General features: G+C 35.0%; 2 protein-coding genes across 6 annotated transcripts; both read left to right on the top strand.

The window, feature by feature from the left end:
- Positions 1-649: 649 nt before the first annotated feature.
- On the top strand, positions 650-3,110 carry LOC111810323 (putative CoA ligase CCL13). The gene is made up of 2 exons (XM_023697023.2): positions 650-1,023; positions 1,561-3,110. The coding sequence occupies exons 1-2, from the start codon at positions 823-825 to the stop codon at positions 2,962-2,964; spliced, it is 1,605 nt and encodes a 534-aa protein (XP_023552791.2). The 5' UTR covers positions 650-822; the 3' UTR covers positions 2,965-3,110.
- A 688-nt stretch (positions 3,111-3,798) lies between these two features.
- On the top strand, positions 3,799-17,320 carry LOC111809996 (protein GRIP). Of its 5 annotated transcripts, none has more exons than XR_015411677.1 (22): positions 3,800-4,724; positions 5,080-5,195; positions 6,079-6,248; positions 6,745-6,838; positions 7,783-7,869; positions 7,951-8,031; positions 9,075-9,200; positions 9,282-9,390; positions 9,494-9,573; positions 10,909-11,037; positions 11,107-11,207; positions 13,725-13,858; positions 13,965-14,062; positions 14,153-14,272; positions 14,376-14,400; positions 14,532-14,590; positions 15,564-15,635; positions 15,706-15,753; positions 15,924-16,029; positions 16,192-16,250; positions 16,618-16,850; positions 17,081-17,320. XR_015411677.1 is itself a non-coding variant. In XM_087117387.1 (22 exons), the coding sequence occupies exons 2-22, from the start codon at positions 4,262-4,264 to the stop codon at positions 16,726-16,728; spliced, it is 2,388 nt and encodes a 795-aa protein (XP_086973513.1). In that variant the 5' UTR covers positions 3,800-4,093; positions 4,207-4,261; the 3' UTR covers positions 16,729-16,995. The 5 variants fall into 5 exon arrangements, 4 of the variants coding, with proteins under 4 accessions (XP_086973514.1, XP_086973513.1, XP_023552291.2 ...); XM_087117387.1 differs by lacking the exon at positions 17,081-17,320 and having other exon boundaries at positions 3,800-4,093; positions 4,207-4,724; positions 16,618-16,995; XM_087117388.1 differs by lacking the exon at positions 17,081-17,320 and having other exon boundaries at positions 3,799-4,724; positions 13,965-14,066; positions 14,157-14,272; positions 16,618-16,995.
- Positions 17,321-20,811: the final 3,491 nt, after the last annotated feature.

Here is a 20,811-nt window from a genome sequence, read left to right as displayed (position 1 = left end):
CACGTAAATAAGCTCAAGCATCATATGGAGTAATTTTTTAAACCGAGAGACACGTTGTGTGGATTAAACAAGTCCATCGGTCAAGACATGATTCATTAGATCTAAACTAAGCAAAGAAATTGTGCAAAGAATATTTGCTATAAGCCGTGAGAAAATCAAAGAGGGAGTGAGACTCGGGGTCAGACTGAACCTCGAAGGATTAAATGGAGAAATTGTGCAACGAGTCCTTGCTACAGACTCTAAGAAAATGAGAGAGAGAGAGAGAGAGTGAGAATCAAGGTCGGACCGAATCTCGAAGGACTAAACAGGGAAATCGTGCAACGAGTCCTTGCTAAAGACTCTAAGAAAATCAGAGAGGGAGTGAAAATCAGGGTCGGACCGAACTTCGAAGGACTAAACAGAGAAATCGTGCAACGAGTCCTTGCTATAGACCCTGAGAAAATCAGGAACAAAGTGAAAAATGAGGGTCGGACCGAACCTCGAAGGGCACTCACGAACGTGAACGTCAATTTGCGTAATAAATGAGGAAAGTAGATATAAAATAAGAACAAAAATGAGAATGGTAAGAAACAAAAGAGGAAAAAAAGAAATGTGATTAAATAGAATTGGACAACAAGTTTTGTATAAAAACACAAGTTGAGGAAATGATAATGTCTTCCATCATCATCCAACTTCCCATTTTCAATTCCTTCCTTCCTCTTCTTTAATGGCGGATGACTCACAATCCTTAATCTTCCAAACAAACATTATAAATTAACCCTTCTCCCTCTCCACATTCATTCATTCATCTTCTTCTTCTTCCTCTCGTCTCCTCTGCTTTTAATGGACCCCTTTTCGCCCTTTCCTGCAAATTTTGTCCCCCTGTCGCCGCTCACCTTTTTCAAGAAAGCCGCCGCCGTCTACGGCGGCCGCCCCTCCCTCATTTACGGCGCTCGAGTGTTCACTTGGTCGGAGACTTATGGCCGCTGTCTCCACCTTGCTTCCGCTTTGGTTCATCACTTCCACATCTCTCCCGGTGACGTGGTACTCTCTCTCTCTCTCTCTTCTTTTTTTTTTTTTTTTTTTTTTTTTTCTCTGTTTCCATTTTAATTATTTATTTTTACAATTTATATAATTTTATTTATCATCTTTCAATTAATTTTTATTTATGATATCCTTGAAACTCTATTTTAAAATTTTAAATAATTTCGTCTAAATTAAAAAAAAAATATTTTTTTTTAGATAATATAAGAAAATGTCAATATTATAAATTTAAAATGTTATTATTGGAAATTAATTAAAAAAGTTTAAAATATTGAGCGTTTTTTTTGTTTGAATTGCAAAATAAAACGAATTGAAAACGTTGACTTAATTTGATTTATTCATAAAAATTATATTAATATCAAGTGGATTTTATAAAAAAAATTATGAAAGCGTTGACTAACTAAAGTCAATTAATAGTCTTTTTTTAAAAAAAAAAATTAAAAAATAAAAAACATTTGGTTGCAATAGTTTTTGTGAAATGAACACGTGTAATTAAATTATTTGATAATTTGGATGAGCGAGTGGGCGCGTGTGCAGGTTGCAGCAATGGCGCCCAATGTCCCAGAGCTCTACGAGCTTCACTTCGCCGTTCCAATGGCTGGAGCCATTATTTCTCCACTGAACACGAAACTAGACGCACCCACATTGTCCTTGCTCCTCCAACAACTTCACCCAAAGCTTATCTTTTTAGACTCTGACTTTCTTCCCACGGTCCTCAAATCCCTCTCCCAAACTTATGGAAACTCTGTCCAATTCCCCGCTCTCGTCCTCATCCCCGCCCATCCCGACACCCCGCCGTCGGAATTCCTCGACTACAATAGAGTTCTCGGGATGAGATTCGACGATTTCACGCCGAGGACGAACGCTGAACTAGACGCTATTTCCATCAATTGCACCTCTGGCTCGACTGGGCTCCATAAGGGCGTTGTTTATAGCCATAGAGCCGCGTATCTCAACTCCCTAGCAACCATTTTTCGTAGCGGAATTTGCAAGAACACTTCCTCACCGGTGTTTCTATGGACGGTGGATATGTTTCGGTGCAACGGTTGGTGTTTCATTTGGGCCATGGCGGCTCTAGGAGGCTGCAATATTTGTCTTAGGAATGTTACAGCTGATGCCATATTCACTAATATCGAACTTCATAAAGTCACTCTTTTGTGTGGACCATCCACCCTTTTGAATATGATCTATGAATCATCGTCGTTCAATAATTTTAAGCCATGGCTTTCGCGACGTGTCGATCTCATAGTGGCTGGTGCGTTACCAATCAATGAAATCCTGACCAAAGTCACTGAATTGGGTTTTAATATAAGCTATGGTTATGGCATGACGGAAGCCATGGGGCCGGCTATGATCAGGCCATGGAAGCCAAATTTTGATGAAGAGACCGTCCAATTTGAGGATTTGATCACATCATTGGAGATTGACGTGAAAGATCCATTGTCAATGGAGAGTGTTTCGGGAGATGGTGAAACCTTGGGAGAGGTAATGTTGAGAGGCAACACTTTGATGTCGGGTTATTATAAGAATTTGAAAGCAACTCGTGAGGCCTTCAGTGGGGATTGGTACAGGACTGGCGATGTTGGGGTTAGACACAAGAGCGGTAGAATTGAGATGAAGGATAGAGCCAAGGATATTGTAGTGAGGGCAAATGGGGAGGTAGCGTTGAGCACGGTGGAGATCGAGGCAGTGTTGATGAGCCACCCGAGCGTTGCGGAGGCGGCAGTGGTCGGGGAGAGGTTGTGTGGGTTTGTCAAGTTGAAGAATGGGAGTAGAGCGAGCGCCGAAGAGATTGTCGAGTTTTGTAGAGCGCATTTGCCCGAGTTTATGATACCCGAAAGAGTTGTATTTGGTGATTTGCCGATGAATTCAGTTGGGAAGGTGCAAAAGTTTATTGTGAGGGAAAAGGCAAAGGCATTGAACACCAACAATACAATATAAATGAACGGGTAGTGCATACTTAGAAGTTCGTAGACCCAAAGGGCATGACAATTTATGATTACCGGAATGTCGTTTTAAATTTCTAATCAATTTAACTGAAGAACTCTCTTTTACATTTTTAATAAAATTTGCTAATTTTAGTTTCATATATCCGGTTGTCTCTTCAACTAGTCATCGTCAGTTGAAAAAAACTTATGATCGATTTTTAAAAGCTTTCACTAACATATTGTCTCTCGTTGCTGTGTGGCTTGCTTAACTCTATTAACCACGGTGTTGGCTCTCGTGCTCGCAGCCGTGGTCATATACAAACGCAAACGGTCTGACTCAACGACGTTGAAGGGGAAGCTGAGTGGGATGTGTTGGATGATAAAAGTCCCACATCCGCTAATTTAGGGAATAATCATACGTTTATAATCAAAGAATACTCTCTCCATTAGTAATGAGGCCTTCTGGGAAGCCCAAAACAAAACTATGAGAGCCCATGCTGGACAAATATGGGCTTGGGTAGTGGTTGGGCTTAATGTAAGTGGGCTGGGGAATTGGGCCTTAGCCCAATGGGAGCTTTGGATTATAGAAAATGACAGAATTAAATTGATCGGGAAGGATTTTTAAAAAGGGTATACATGTAAATTCCCCTAGAAATTGTGATTTTTTTTAAAAAATTTAATTTCTTTAAAATAATTACTAATTAGTAATAAGGATTTAATTTATTTGGATTTTTACAGCTTCTCAATTTGATTTATGAAAAAATGGGGAAATTAAACGTGAAATTGAAAAAGCTTGGAAAATGATCACGTGAAATGCACGTGAGTATAAATATAGATGGAGGGAAGTTCACTGCAAGAGGCATGATCCCCATAGAATTCCGCTGACGCCCGTCGGTCGTTTCCGATTCTTCAATAGTGGCGAACAACTGATTCTTTTTCTACTAACTTCTCAGATTCTTCGATAGCAATATCGTTGCCGCCGATCTCAATATTCTCTTCCTGTCTCGTTTGTGGTAGATCTTTGGCTGTCATTTCTTTCGTTCTTTATTGATTCGAGGTCGTTGATTCTCCATTTACGCGCTGTGATTCAAAGATCTCTGTCTGACGTTGTCTTTTGGAAGCCTTCCGAGTGTGGCAACGAGGTAGGATCTGAATTTCGTTCAAGATTTCAGTGATTCAGATACGAAAACACGAAACTGCTAGAGTGAATAATTGTGCAAAGCGTTTCAATTCAATTAATTCACCTTCGATTCAGGTCTTACGGAGTTGTTTCTGATGTGGTCTCACCGCTGAAATTAAGTAGTGGAACAATGTCTTCGGAGGAAGGTGATGTTAATGAAACTCCGGAAAGTCGAGTGGAAGAGGGGACAATGCCTGAGGAGCTGAAATCCGGAGTGAACCATGAGGGAAATGGCCGTGTTGTAGTGGAAGATAGATTTGCTGATGGCGACAAATGCTCCGATGATCATGACGAGCTTGTTCAATTGGTTATCGACATGAAATTTCAAAATGAATACTTAAAGTCTCAGTTGGAAAGCATGAAAAATCTGCAAAATGTTGAGAATGTACCGGAACGAGAAGAAGAAATTGGTTCGAGAGATGGAGAAAGCGTTGCTTTGAAAGAACTTCAACAAAGAATTGAGTCTTTGAGTAAAGAACTTTCGGAGGAAAAGCAGACACGAGGTGCAGCTGAGCAAGCTCTGCAGCATCTCCAAGAAGCCCACTCAGAAGCAGATGCAAAAGTTAATGAACTTTCTGCCAAGCTCATCGAAGGTCAGATCTTTTTGGTCTTCCGTGATCTACATCTTTTGTTATGAACTTATGATTAGAAGGGTTTGGTTTGTTTATAGAAGTGATGAGGAGTTCAAAAAAATTTGTACTTTGACCACACTTAATCTGCTCAGTCATTTTTGCTTTTGAAACCTCGTAAGTAGAAGGCTTTATCTATTTCGAGAATCAGTTCAATTTTCGAGAATTGTTACTGTTTGGAAGGAAAAAAAGGGTCAAATGGAAGGTTGTAAATCGTAATTGCATGTTTTGTTTTATAGTTTTCGAAAAGGAAAACTTTTTTTTTTTTTTTTTTTTTTTTTGCGTTAATTTTATTACAGAGAAATTTTTCTTTATGTAGCTCAACAGAAGTTGGAGCAAGAAATAAAAGAACGTGATGAGAAATATTCTGACCTGGACTCAAAATTTAGCAGGCTACACAAACGAGCTAAACAGCGTATTCAAGATATCCAAAAGGTGTTTGCTGTACTCCTTGTGCTTATTAAATTGTACCCTGTTGTATCTGCTATTCATATTGTTTTCCAAACCAAAAAACTCTCCATGACACAGGATCTTTCACATCAATCATCAATGATGTGATCAAATCCTCAAATTGGATGGACTCTTCATCAAAATATTGTTTTCCAAACCAAATGGGAAGAATAGTGTAACGAGAACAAAGGATATTAAAGATCTAGTGGATTTGTGTTAGAATGTGGAATTTCTTTTTGTGAGTAGAAATCATGATCTATATTCTATAATTTTCTTCTTGAACAAATCAATTTATTATATCTGTTTTGGTGGAAACTGTTGCTTTATGTCAGGCCAAAGATTTATTTATTCATTTATTGTTATTATTTTTTTTGATTATAAGACAATTTCATTGATGTGTGTAATTTACCAAAGAAGGGTGATGCCCAAACCAAAAGTCTTACAAAAGATTTCTCCAATTGGTCAAAAGAGAGGTGAGAGAACATGATCTATAAAAACTAGTGCATTTACACCGAGATATAGCAAGGAAAACAATAATTTTGGCCAAAGAATTTGTTTAAGCTGAAGTGTTGTATTCTTAATTTATCTTACAACTTTGTCGTAAGAGGTCATTACATGTGTCTCATGTTCTTTTTTTCAGACTGAAGAATAACGTCGTTATGTTGCTGTTATGTGTCAATAGTAAACAATAACTTTTGAGTGTAAAGGAAAGGGTTCTTGCAAATGTTTCTTAGTTATGTGGCATCCTATCTTCTTCCTTCTTCTCTTGGTTGGAGGGGAAAGGAAGGTGTATTTATATGGCATACATGTGTGTACACTTTGCGATAGCTCACCTTGTTTGTTTTGATGGTTTGATTAAACATTGCAGGAAAAAGATGAACTTGAGGCTCGATTTCGTGATGTTAATGAAAGAGCAGAGCGGGCAACATCCCAGCAGACTGCACTTCAACAAGAAATAGAACGCACTCGGCAACAAGCCAATGAAGCATTGAAAGCAATAGATGCAGAGAGACAACAATTAAGGAGTGCAAACAATAAGTAAAATCTCAACAAATTTTCTTTCTTCGTGGATTGAATTTAGAAACTACCATGTTAAATAGTATCTTTCTCCGTTCATGGCCGAGTGTCTGTTTGCATGATGAAGGGTGGGAAATTTTGATTCTTTATTCCAATTATTTTGCTAGTTGCTCTAGTTTCATGAGATACTATATGATTTTTTAATTATTCATGTTTCTATTATGCTTTCCATCTATCTTTCAGTCAGATTCCCGACTGTTGTCTCTATATGAATAATCTATTTGGAGTTCAATTGTGAAAACATGCTCAGATCCTTCAAATACATATTGGCAGAAAATTAGAATTTACTTCTAAATTTAGTATGATATAGTCATAAAGTGAGTGTGGGCGGAACGTTTCCAGGTGTCACTGACTTTATCTGTTGAGCCAATTTTATTAGTCCAATAATTTTTGGAAGTTAAATGTATTATGCTTTGTAATTCTTTTCCATGTGTGGGACAACATCACTCATGAACAGGCTTCGAGACAACATACAAGAATTGCGACACTCATTGCAGCCTAAAGAAAGTGCAATTGAGGCATTGCAGCAGTCCCTTGCGGAGAAGGACCAGGTATTAGATTCTGCTTTATATTGAGAAGCTTTCTGACATCACTTCTGCTGTATAAGAAAGATACTAAATCCTTTTAAGACTTGACCATATCTTTATTGTATGTACCAATTTCTCATAAGAACTGAATGGTGGTCAATGGTATACTAATTTTATGCCCAGGGGTAAATGAAACCCCTTAGGGATTGTTTGGTTGGAGGTTTTGATTTAGATGCCTCGGAATAAGATGTTTGAGAATCAGATAACCATTTTTGATGTTGTGTGGAAAAATAAATTGAATTTTCAAAAACCAGGTATGAACCACATTTTTATTATCATTGTCATTGAGATTCATTCATGAGTTAGATTGTCCGATGTAAAATTTAGATTAAAATAACTTTGCATTGAGCAATTGTAACAATAGATTTAGAGGCAATGGTTATGCTAAAATCTAAATATTTTTCGATTCACCTTATCTGAATGCAGAAAAGGAAATAATGAAACTTCATCCCAAGCATTTCCTCATCATCAAATATGTTCTACCATATATGCTCATTCCTTTCTAAGTAAATGGCTCAACACATTGCAAAAAGGACACATCTCCGAGACTATGTGCCTTTTTCTTGGAACGCCATCAAAACTGTCCCAACTAGTTAGTAAATTCACATCTTTTGAAGTTATCTAACGGACATTAAGTTTTAATAGTACTTTAGCTCATAATTTAAAAGTGAAATCATAATAAATGAAAGGCTGGTTAGAAGACATATGCATCCTATGAAAAAGAAGATGCTAAGTATTTTATTGAAAATTCATAATTACTGTTTTTTCTTTATTATTATTCTACTTCATCTTCTTGTTTATGAATTCATCAAATACCAAAATGTCATTGCTACCTTTACTTCGATATAATTGGAGGGCTTTTGAAATGTCTATTTTGACAATGGTGTGTTTCCCTCTGCGTGCTTCAGATGTTGGAAGACATGAAGAATATGCTTCAAGCTGCTGAGGAGAAAAGGCAAGCTTCACTAGCAGACCTTTCTGCAAAACATCAGAAGGTGAGGCATGTTTGTCATTCATGTTTTCTCTACCTCCTATTTTCCTTCCGATCATCATCTGTGTTTTTTGTTTTCATCCAGAGCTTGGAGAGCTTCCAAATGCAACTTTCTGATGCTTTATCTGATAGAAATAAAGCTACAGAAACTATTTCTTCCCTACAGGTATGAGTTAATTCAAATTGTAGTCTATATTTCAGGCACCACACTCCAGTTAGTTAATGCCAAATATGCAATAGTCTTTAGATTCCATTTTGATTGCTAAGTAGCGGATGATTGGAGGAGGAAGAGAAGGGCAGATTGATTTCTTAAATTGGGCCTGGAGAAGGAGGCTTGTGATAAATGGATTGAGATTTTTTATTTCGGGATATTATTGTGATGGTGTTAAAAAATAAGGGTTGTGGTGCCCACATGGATTTAGTGGATTTATAATTGCCTTTCTGTAAATGGTAAGAAGATTCTAATTTTATAGAGGTCTATGACATAGGTCCATCTTTCTTATTTGTTTCGGTAGAAGATGTCTTGAGTTGAATCCTTTGACAGAGGACTCCAAAGAGGCTTTTGGAGGCTTTTTGTTTAGCTCATTTTACTGGTACAAGTTTTGAAGGCTTTTGGAGTGCTGTGGTGTTTTTCTTATTTGAAAAATGAACATTTTATTGATATGGTGAATTGATTACAGCATTCCATTGGTAAGGTGAAATGATTACAAAAGAATAAAAGATCCTAACGATTTGTAGTAATAATTTCTTTTAACAATGAGCATTGAGGTAAGTAATGCTATAATTACAAAAAGGTGGGGATAGTTTACTCCAGAGAAGTGCTAAAAGATAGTAAATTCCATGAGTATATGGTGCTTATCTGTAAAGATCCGAGTATTATGCTGTGGTGTTTTCATAAAGATTGTGATTTTATAGTATGCTTTTAAGGTGAGAGTAGAAGTTTAAAAAAAAAAAAAAATTTATTATTCCATGTGATAACTGTACTTTCAATTAATAGATTAGACATAAAGTTTTGTTGTCACAATTACAGTTATTATCAAGTATGCTTTCAATGTAAGAGGAGAAGAGTTGATTTCTGGTTGCAATATAATTCTCCTTTTCTTTATAGTATTATAAACTTTTACAACTGAGTTTGTAATAGTTATCTTAATATATTTCTATCTATATATATATGCCTGTTAATGAAGATTTTAAGAACACATTTTCCAGGAATTAGTTGCAGAGAAAGAATCAAAGATTGCAGAGATGGACGCAGCATCAAGTGGTGAGGCAGCCAGACTTAGAGCTACTGTGGAAACTGTAAAAGGAGAGCTTGCTCACCTCAGAAATGAAAATGTAGGCTCTTTGGTTAAACTCTTACAATTGTGTCAAGATTCAGGTTTGTAATCATGGGATCATAGTTGTATAATGCTGCAGGAGAAAGAAAAGGGGACATGGCAAGCTGCTTCGGAGGCACTTAAAATGAAGTTAGAGATTGCTGAGAGCAATTGCATACGTGCTGAAATTGAAGCTGCTAAAATGAGGAGTATAAGAAGAATTCTTTTTTTTTTTTTTTTTTTTTTTTTTACTTTTGTTGACGGTTCTAATATAGCAAAGAAACAGACCAATATTGCGTTGTTTTTGGACAGGTCAGCTGGAATTGGAAGTTTCTGCAAAAACCCGGATGTTGAGTGCAAGAGATGCTGAACTACTGACTGTCAAAGAGGAGGTATTAACAACCACCAGAATCTGTGTTTCATTTAATTATTCCAATTTACTTGTATATTTATTATTTTTCTTATTGGGAAAAACCTTAAGACAATAATTTATAACTGGGAGAAGTGGAGCTGTACCAAGTAACATTTTGTAGATTAGTACTACGATTTGACTAATGGGGTACTTAATTGGAGTCGTTGAAGATGGTGTTACAGAACTGGATGATGAGGCTGGCGATTATTTTGGTTTAGGGATAGGTATAGAAGATAACGGGTCAGTATATTAGAAGGAATTGTTGATGGACAGCGGCTATAAATAATGGAAGAGGGCAGTAAGGTTTGAGGCTCGCAATTTTGTTGCTATTCTAAGTTTGAGCTTGCTCAAGAAGAAGACTTCTAGGTTCCTCAAATTATCTGAGATTGTACCTATATTACTATATTTATATACTCTTTATGATTTATAAATTCTATGCTATTGGTTTGTATTAAAATGCTTATTTTTGGTTTCGTTACTTCAATGATTAATTGTTAGCTCTTCCTTGAACTACAGTTTAGATAGGGACGCTGCTGCCACATTGATATGGTTGCTAATCATTTTATCTCGACGGGGTTGCTTGCTGTTAGTTACTTCTCTATTTACAAAATAATTTTCTACTAGGTGCTCCTACCACCCATCCACTCAAGCACATTTGGAAAGCTGAAGTCCCCAAAAAAAATTGGTTTTTTTTTTCTCTTGATGCCTTTCCTAGGTTCTGTTTATGGGATGGACTCCCCCATATGTAGTATTTCAGATCTTACGGAGAAGTTGCTAGCCCGAAAAGAAATAAGAAAAGATAAATTAACACCATCCTCCGAAGGAAACCACTAGGTGTCTTGAGCTCTGTATTATGCTTTTAACGTGGCTGATAAGCATCTCCACATTGGATGCTGCCGTTACTTGTTCTCCAAATTTTGTGGAATAACTTCTTCCACCATTTTGCATGCTCAGATTTCACCGTTCATGCTTGTTCTCCAATATTTACTGGAATAATCTTCTAATGCTTCATCCCTTAAAGTAGGCTTTTTTTTTCTTTCTGTTAATTCATCTGATGTGAGGCAGTCCATCAATCTATCAGCAATGTGTCTATTCATGGTATCTAACAAACCTGGAACCACGACTTCACCAAAGTTTTCAGATGCTGCCATAGAAATAATTCTCTCTCTCTCTCTCTTTTTTTTTTTTTTTTTTTTTTTTTTTTTTTTTTTTTTAAATATTATCCTCCATAAATGAATTTTTAAGTAATCTTTTCGTCCCTTCAACACCTACTTAAAATCAGAATTGGCTTGATGACATTTCTTTATTCTTGCAGATGAATCGCCTTAAAAGTGAATTTTCTTCATACAAGGTTCGTGCTCATGCACTTCTTCAGAAGAAGGAAGCAGAGCTAGAGGCTGCTGTGGACTCTGACCAAATTAAAGCCCTCGAGGAAGCGCTTAAGGTGAACACATGATGTCAATATCCATGTTGATTCCTGAGCTCGCTTCACTTATCAAACTTTGCATTATAGGAAGCTGAAAAGGAAATCACGTTGGCATATGCTGAAAAGGATCGGGTTCAGCTAGAACTAAAAAATGCTTTGGCAAATCATGAAAAAGAACTCAGAGAAAGGTATTCTTATACTTGAGATTCGTGCCTTTAATTTTCCATCTTCTTCGGGAGGGTTATTACAAATTTAAACTGCAACTTTAATAGTAGTTATACCTTGGGAGGTTGATTTGAATATTTGGAGCATTTAAAAATGTTTCAGAAATTAATAACGTTAGTTGCGTGCCTCAATCGCGGGGCAAACCAATTGATACCTTATAATGTGAAGATGGGAGCCACCAAGCTTAACCAAAAGCAATAACGAAAAATATCTTCAATTGACACTTATAATGGAGAGAGTAATTATATTGATTTTTTCGTTTAAAAGTTGGAGAAAGTAAACAAATTGATACTGGATAATAGGCATAGTGTGCGTATACTCCTAGATGAAGATTCTCTATTTATTTCTAGCCATAACTCCCCGTATGGATGTCCTAATTTAGTTGAAGGACTGTGGCCTCGCTTTTGGGTGTATATCAAGGACTTGATGCATGGAATTCTTAACTTGAACGGAGGGAACAAATGGCACTTAAAAGATGTATTGGACATCCGTCATTACTAATGAGACAACACGGAATGGTATAAAATGCCATCTGCCGTCTCTTCATTGTGTTTGCAATAAACCCACTTACCTGGAGGGAGATAATAATTAGTAATGCCCCAGATCAGGATTTGAAATTTGGATTTGACACCTAATGACCTCGACATTTTCTAGCATCCTCTATGACATTTTCCAGCATCCTCTACGACATAGTCACATTACCTACTTCTTGCTTCTTAAGAGTGAAAACTATCTCCACAGACCAACACAAGTCATTCCAGCATGTTCTGTCCTCACTCACATGCATCCTAGGTAAATTCCCAGAAGGTCACCCAACATAGAATTGTTCCAAGTAAAAACAAGCTTAACCATGGAGTCCTTATGATTGTGCCACCGAAAAGGAAGGTGTAACTTGTTTTGTATAGGTAGTAACTTTCATTTCCTTTAAGCCTTTCTTAGTCATCATATCCTTAGAATCACTCTCATTTGAATGTGGTATCGATTCATTCATGCATCCCTTCTTTACTCGGGTGTCACATGCTCACTAACTTTCGCCTTGGTTCGCTCTCGAACCACATCTTATTGGGAGAGATATGCTCTGATACCAAGTGTAACGACCCTATTTTTTTATACAAAAATAAAGTTGCTACCACATGCATGACATGATTGTAAAATGCAGAAACCTTCTTTTAAAATAGTTCATAAATAATACCATGGACTTAAATGTTCAAAATAACATCCTTAAAACAAAACATCGGAAAATAAATAACTTTGAAATTTAAATAAAATAAAGAAAAAGAATATAACATTAATAAAATAAAGAAAAAGAATAAAACAATGTTATGATCTAACCAAAGGGCTATAAAGTAGACATAAATGCTGCTACCCTAACACTGGTTCCATAACTTTCGTCATGACGCCGCCGTCATCTGTACAAGTGCCTTACTTTTACTTGAAATATAGGAGTAGCACATGACTTGAGTATTTTAAGAAATACTCAGTAAGTAACCCCACTATTGGGGTCGGGAAATACAAACAGATGCAACATGGTGGGACCTATCCTTTTAACATATCATAGCATATCCTTTGACAGCTTAGCCTAAGGCCGTGCTATGATATGTTAAAAGGATAGGTTCCACCCTCTTGCATGTATTTGCATTTTTCGACCTCAATAGTGAGGTTACTTGCGGTGTATTTCTTAAAATACTCCAGCCATATGCTACTCTTACATTTCAAATAAAGGCAAGACACCCCTGTATGGATGATGGCGGCGTGGTGACTAAGACCATGGAACCAGTGTTAGGGCAGCTGCATTTATGTCTATTTTGTAACCCTTAGGTTAGATCAGGGCATTGGTTTATTCTTTTCTTTATTTTATTTAAATTTCACGTTATTTATTTTCTATTGTTTTGTATTAAGGATTTTATTTCGAACGTTTAAGTCTATGACATCATTTATGAACTACTTTAAACGAAGGTTTGTACATTTTACAGGCATATCATGTACGTGGTGGCAACTTTATTTTAGGATAAAAAAATAAGGTCGTTATAGAATAATAATTCTCTTCGGATCTTATTTGTTTGTTAAAACCTAGAATTATAGATTAGTTAAATGGAACGTGTGAATGTTATGGAGTGTGATCCAATTTCTTTCATATGTTTTTCAATAAAAGTCCGTTTTTTGCATAAAAAATCATGAACATTCCATGGTAGTTTTAGGTGAAAAAGTTTCCTTGGCAGGCAAACAATGTTTTCTTATCATGGCCATGTTTTGTCATTACATTTAATTTAGATATCTAATGGCCGTTAGATTTATGTTTTGCTTAACCACTATGAGGTCTAGTAGCCTAAGTGGCTAGTTAGTTGTGTTTGCAAATGGTTCCATTCTTTATTTCCTTAAGAATTTTCCTCCTGAAGTTCTATAAATCATTTCCCCTTTTATGAATTGAGTAATTGGCAGTATTCTTTTTAAAGATAACTTCTTATTTTCACCTCTGACAGAGATTCAGCCCTCAATGACGCTGAGCAAAATATTAAGAGCCTAGAAAAGAGGCTTGAATCTGCTAATTTGCACCTTCATTCAGAAAAGGAAGCTTGGGAACAAAGCCTCCAAAACTTGGAGGAATCATGGCGAAGTAATATCTGTAGTTTGAATGAAATAGTGATTCTTGGTTTTTTCTTTACAGAGCGATAGATAAGTTGTTGCAAAGAATATAATTTTCTACAATATCTTATGAGCAGTTAGATGTGAAGCACTGAAATCTCAGTTTGAAGAATCCTCTAGGCAAGATGTAGAAAAGGAATTTGAGGAGCTGAAACAAGGGTACAAAAGATTGAAGGCAAGTGTAATTTTTTTTTTCTTCTCTTGTTTTGTGCCTTGTGCTAAAATAATTTATCCTCAAGATTTTACTTTGTTGTGTAATCTGTAGGAAGAGCATAATTCATTCCGTGATCTTGCTGATAGAATGATCGAGGAAAAGGATACAGAAATTTCTAGGCTTTTAGATGATAACAAGAATCTTCGACGATCTTTGGAATCAAAACCTCCCGTATGTTTAACTTCTACTCCTTTTGGTTACAATTCCTTGAAAACCCTTTCATCTAGTGTTTTCTGTACTCATTACTGATCCATCTGTTGTATCATCGTCTCAGGCAGATCAAATTGGTAATACTGCAGGTAGGAAAACTTTTTTGTTTCCCTATTCATTTGCTGCTTGCATTTGATACTATTAGAACTGAATGAACTTGGACAATAGACTAGAACAGACCATTGGCATCCTAACGTTCTTTTTCTTCTACTGGTATCAGTCACTCAAAAACAGGACTCGTCAAATTTGAGTGCCTCCAATGCAGAACAACAGATTCTGGTATGTACAACATTCTTTCTCATAAAAAACGTGTTGCTTGCAACTTATAGTTGTTTTTAATATCTTTTTTTGTTGTTTCTAAAAAATTAGAGATTCGAGTCTCCATTCTCATGAATAAGAAAAAAATTAGTTTGCATGGTTTGATTATCAAATCTAGTCACCTTTTTCTACGACATGTTAACAATAATTGTAACAGCCTAGACCTACCGCTAGCAGATATTGTCCTTTTTGGCTTTCCCTAGCGGTGGGCTTGGGTCGTTACAATTATTGTGATGTCCTACACTGGTTGGGGAGGAGAACAAAACACCCTTTATAAGGGTGTGGGCTTTTCCTTTTGTGCTTCCCCTCAAGGTTTTTAAAACGTGTCTGCTAGGGAGAGGTTTCCACGCTCTTATAAAGAATGTTTCGTTCCCCTCTCCAACCCATGTGGGATTTTACAATCTACCTCCTTCGGGGCCCAGTGTCCTCGCTGGCACTCGTACCTCTCTCTAGTCGATGTGGGATTTCACAATCCATCCTCCCTTCGGGGCCCAACATCCTTGCTGGCACATTGCCTCATGTCCACTCCCCTACAGGGCTCAACCTCTTCGCTGGTACATTGCCCGGTGTCTGGCTCTGACACCATTTGTAATGGCCCAAGCCCACCGGTAGCAGATATTATTCTCTTTAGGCTTTCCCTTTCGGGCTTTCCCTCAAGGTTTTTAAAATGCGTATATTAGGGAGTGGTTTCCACACCCTTATAAAGAATGTTTCGTTTCACTCTCCAACCCATGTGGGATCTCAAAACGATGTTAGGGATGAAAGTTAACATCTTATTCTGAAGTCTATCTCCTTTATTTATGTATTATTATTTTTTAATAAATAATAATAATAAAAAACAATAATCTTCTTGATGTTTTTCATGTGCTGGCAGCTTGATCTAAAACATCTAGAACCTATTTGTGATAGTTTCCCGTTTTCATTTTTTATTCAGATTTTAGCAAGGCAGCAGGCTCAGAGAGAAGAACAACTAGCCCAATCACAGCGGCATATTTTAGCTCTTCAAGTATGATTCACTGATTGTGATATGTATTTCACGTTCTAGATGCAGAGTCTAACAATTCTGCAATTTATAGGAAGAACTTGAGGAGCTCGAACGTGAGAATCGTTTGCATAGCCAACAGGTAAAATTAAGTTCCAATGGAGCCAATTTCCAAGATGTTAAAACCTTTTAAGTTCTTAATCTATTTTTATTTAAGAAAGCCATGTTTGGCCTGATATGTGAAGTCATACCATAGTAGATCAACTACTAACATTTTTGGTGTGAAATTTTAACATTATCTCATGGGTGCAGCAAGCAATGCTGAAGGCTGAGCTTCGTGATATGGAAAGATCACAGAAGAGGGAGGGTGTTGACATGACGTATCTGAAGAATGTCATCTTGAAGCTCCTTGAAACCGGTATAGTAGAAGTTTTTTTTAGGGTCCTACTTTGATAAAGCCAATCGTTTTCAATTAACGTCCTCGTTTCAATTTATGGGTTTAAAGATTGACTGATATTAGGCTGTGCTTTATTTTATATCCTGAGAACATTTCCTTATCCTCAAACTTATTTTTAATTAGGTGAAGTAGAAGCTCTGCTACCTGTGGTGGCCATGCTCCTCCAGTTTAGCCCAGAAGAGGTTGTATATGCACTCTCTACTCTTCTCTATCCTGTGAATCCGTAGTAGATATTGTGTTCTACTTTCTTAATTGTAGCCAAACATATAGAGCAGTCCAAAGAACCCATGGAAAGAAGGAAAACCATTGTTAGGCCTTATGTAAGGATCAACTAAATAATAGGAATAGAGCTATGTTTGCGAATTATCAACATGCTCGGTTCGGTTTATTAGTCTAGTAGTGTCAAAGTGAGCATAATCCAACCATAATTGACACGTACACCTTTCAAGGTGGAGGTTCAAATTCTCATCCCCACTTATACTAGAAAAAAACAAAAAAAAAAAAATGCTCAACTATGGTGAATAATTTTGGGTTGATTTGCTTATGCAGATGCAAAAATGTCAACAAGCGTATCGCAGCTCGACCGATGGTCCTCCGAGCCCTGCTGGTGATTCTTCAGGGTCTGCTCGCTCTCTTTTCTCAAGATTTTCGTTTGCATGACAGATGAGAGGAAGCCTCTAGTAAATTTCTCAGCATTATATTAAAAACGTCTGCCACTACGCTTGAATTTCTCAGCAAATGTTCTTTTCAAGGAGCGGGCAGACAAGAAGAGTTGCACAAATGTAAGAATTTCTGTACTGATTCTTTCCCGTAAGAAACAACTATTCTTACATGCCAAAATCAGAGTCTATAGAGAAGTGTTAGCATATAGGCAAATGTTGTTTAATTTATATACAATGCATTGATATATATATAATTTTTTGGTTATAGTCTGGCGCTGCATTTGAACCTTTGAGGGATATTGTTTTCTTTTTCTTTATTTTGGAAATAAGAAAAAGAAATTGTTTTTCAGGTAAACATGTTGCAGAAGTTATAAATGAAAGGTTGGTATCGAAGTTATAAATGAAATGGTTGGTATCGAAGTTATAAATGAAATGGTTGGTATCTTCGTGGTTAGGATTCAAACACAGGACCAAGACTCCGTGGGAGTCTCTTGAATGAAAATTTTTATGAATTTAGAGAGGGCGAAGTCGAGAGAGAATTTCTTATTATTTAGTGAAGAGATGAGCGAGATCAGGTTTTCTTTTGTGTATGTATTCCGCTCAAACATGTACTTTAATTTGGCTCCTTCCATGGTGTTATTATTCTATTTTAGGTTTTAATTTGCAAAAATCATATTGAAATTTATATTTCTAAAGTTCTATGAATATTTTTTTTTTGTAAAATGTTGATAATTTTCAAATTTTTTTTGATAACTTAAAAAAAAAAAAAAAAAAAACATTTTTCAAACGATTTTAACAATCTTTGATAAAAAGTAGAAGATAATAGATAGAGCGTATTTCAAGTCTTTTTTATTTTTTGAAAACTTTAATAAAAGGTAAATATTGTTTTTCTAAATTAAAAGTAAATTGACTTCAAAGATTTTATAAATATCCAAAATCTTTTCGCCTTTTTCCTCACATTTTTATTAGTAAAAGTAATCATAAATGTATTTTATTTTATTTTATTTTTCTATTTTTCGATTGTCCCATATGAATTGAAAGGATACATGTATAAAAGGAAAATAAATATATATGTATGTTTATGTTTATAATAAATAATTTCAAACTAAAATAAATTTAGGAATAAAAACTAGATGTGATGTCCTTGGTTAACAAACCACCATTTACTAGGAATAAAAACTAAAATGACTTTAAAGCCTTTCCGAGTTCGGGTTGAAGTTGATCATAATGACATTGTTGTTTTAGTCCCTAAAGTTAGATAAATATATATATTATATATAAATAACGTATATGAAAGTACTAATAAGGTAGTATTTAACTACCACTTTAATTATTGAATTGTTCCTATACTATCGCACTATTTTATGATATTAATAATGTATGTTAAATTTAGTGAGCTAATTCATTGCATTAATTCCACGGAAATTAGGTAAAATTATGAACCAGGTCATTACAACACTATTTCACGATTTTGATATGAAAATGTTATGTAATGTAAATATTTGAAAATGCTTTTAAAGTTTTAAAAATTCGAAAGTTTAAAAAATAAATTTAAAACACTAACGAGTCTAGTCTGAAGGAAATCTTCTCGGATGCATTTTTTTCTTTGCAATTTATCTATATTTAACATTCCGCCGTGAAATTGAAAAATATTGACCATAGCTCGTTATTTTTCTCCTTTTTATATTCTAGGTTTTAGGTTTGATAATCCCCGAGCAGTAGACAAAAGAGATTGAAACGATAAAGGAGTTTTTTCAGAACTTGTTGACAATGCCAATTTGAAAAACGATAAAAAAAAAATGACCGAAAAAAAATTTATTTTAGACGTGTTTTTTTCGTTAAGGAAGTGAATTGATCAGTATGTTAAATTTAGTGAGCTAATTCATTGCATTAATTCCACGGAAATTAGGTAAAATTATGAACCAGGTCATTACAACACTATTTCACGATTTTGATATGAAAATGTTATGTAATGTAAATATTTGAAAATGCTTTTAAAGTTTTAAAAATTCGAAAGTTTAAAAAATAAATTTAAAACACTAACGAGTCTAGTCTGAAGGAAATCTTCTCGGATGCATTTTTTTCTTTGCAATTTATCTATATTTAACATTCCGCCGTGAAATTGAAAAATATTGACCATAGCTCGTTATTTTTCTCCTTTTTATATTCTAGGTTTTAGGTTTGATAATCCCCGAGCAGTAGACAAAAGAGATTGAAACGATAAAGGAGTTTTTTCAGAACTTGTTGACAATGCCAATTTGAAAAACGATAAAAAAAAAATGACCGAAAAAAAATTTATTTTAGACGTGTTTTTTTCGTTAAGGAAGTGAATTGATCAGTATGTTAAATTTAGTGAGCTAATTCATTGCATTAATTCCACGGAAATTAGGTAAAATTATGAACCAGGTCATTACAACACTATTTCACGATTTTGATATGAAAATGTTATGTAATGTAAATATTTGAAAATGCTTTTAAAGTTTTAAAAATTCGAAAGTTTAAAAAATAAATTTAAAACACTAACGAGTCTAGTCTGAAGGAAATCTTCTCGGATGCATTTTTTTCTTTGCAATTTATCTATATTTAACATTCCGCCGTGAAATTGAAAAATATTGACCATAGCTCGTTATTTTTCTCCTTTTTATATTCTAGGTTTTAGGTTTGATAATCCCCGAGCAGTAGACAAAAGAGATTGAAACGATAAAGGAGTTTTTTCAGAACTTGTTGACAATGCCAATTTGAAAAACGATAAAAAAAAAATGACCGAAAAAAAATTTATTTTAGACGTGTTTTTTTCGTTAAGGAAGTGAATTGATCAGTATGTTAAATTTAGTGAGCTAATTCATTGCATTAATTCCACGGAAATTAGGTAAAATTATGAACCAGGTCATTACAACACTATTTCACGATTTTGATATGAAAATGTTATGTAATGTAAATATTTGAAAATGCTTTTAAAGTTTTAAAAATTCGAAAGTTTAAAAAATAAATTTAAAACACTAACGAGTCTAGTCTGAAGGAAATCTTCTCGGATGCATTTTTTTCTTTGCAATTTATCTATATTTAACATTCCGCCGTGAAATTGAAAAATATTGACCATAGCTCGTTATTTTTCTCCTTTTTATATTCTAGGTTTTAGGTTTGATAATCCCCGAGCAGTAGACAAAAGAGATTGAAACGATAAAGGAGTTTTTTCAGAACTTGTTGACAATGCCAATTTGAAAAACGATAAAAAAAAAATGACCGAAAAAAAATTTATTTTAGACGTGTTTTTTTCGTTAAGGAAGTGAATTGATCAGTATGTTAAATTTAGTGAGCTAATTCATTGCATTAATTCCACGGAAATTAGGTAAAATTATGAACCAGGTCATTACAACACTATTTCACGATTTTGATATGAAAATGTTATGTAATGTAAATATTTGAAAATGCTTTTAAAGTTTTAAAAATTCGAAAGTTTAAAAAATAAATTTAAAACACTAACGAGTCTAGTCTGAAGGAAATCTTCTCGGATGCATTTTTTTCTTTGCAATTTATCTATATTTAACATTCCGCCGTGAAATTGAAAAATATTGACCATAGCTCGTTATTTTTCTCCTTTTTATATTCTAGGTTTTAGGTTTGATAATCCCCGAGCAGTAGACAAAAGAGATTGAAACGATAAAGGAGTTTTTTCAGAACTTGTTGACAATGCCAATTTGAAAAACGATAAAAAAAAAATGACCGAAAAAAAATTTATTTTAGACGTGTTTTTTTCGTTAAGGAAGTGAATTGATCAGTATGTTAAATTTAGTGAGCTAATTCATTGCATTAATTCCACGGAAATTAGGTAAAATTATGAACCAGGTCATTACAACACTATTTCACGATTTTGATATGAAAATGTTATGTAATGTAAATATTTGAAAATGCTTTTAAAGTTTTAAAAATTCGAAAGTTTAAAAAATAAATTTAAAACACTAACGAGTCTAGTCTGAAGGAAATCTTCTCGGATGCATTTTTTTCTTTGCAATTTATCTATATTTAACATTCCGCCGTGAAATTGAAAAATATTGACCATAGCTCGTTATTTTTCTCCTTT

This window comes from Cucurbita pepo, chromosome 14 (assembly GCF_057944985.1).
Source record: "Cucurbita pepo subsp. pepo isolate OVF chromosome 14, ASM5794498v1, whole genome shotgun sequence".
In the NCBI taxonomy this organism is placed as follows: Eukaryota; Viridiplantae; Streptophyta; class Magnoliopsida; order Cucurbitales; family Cucurbitaceae; genus Cucurbita; species Cucurbita pepo.
Note: the sequence above shows the minus strand (reverse complement) of the source record. Positions and strands in the feature narration are given on the sequence as shown.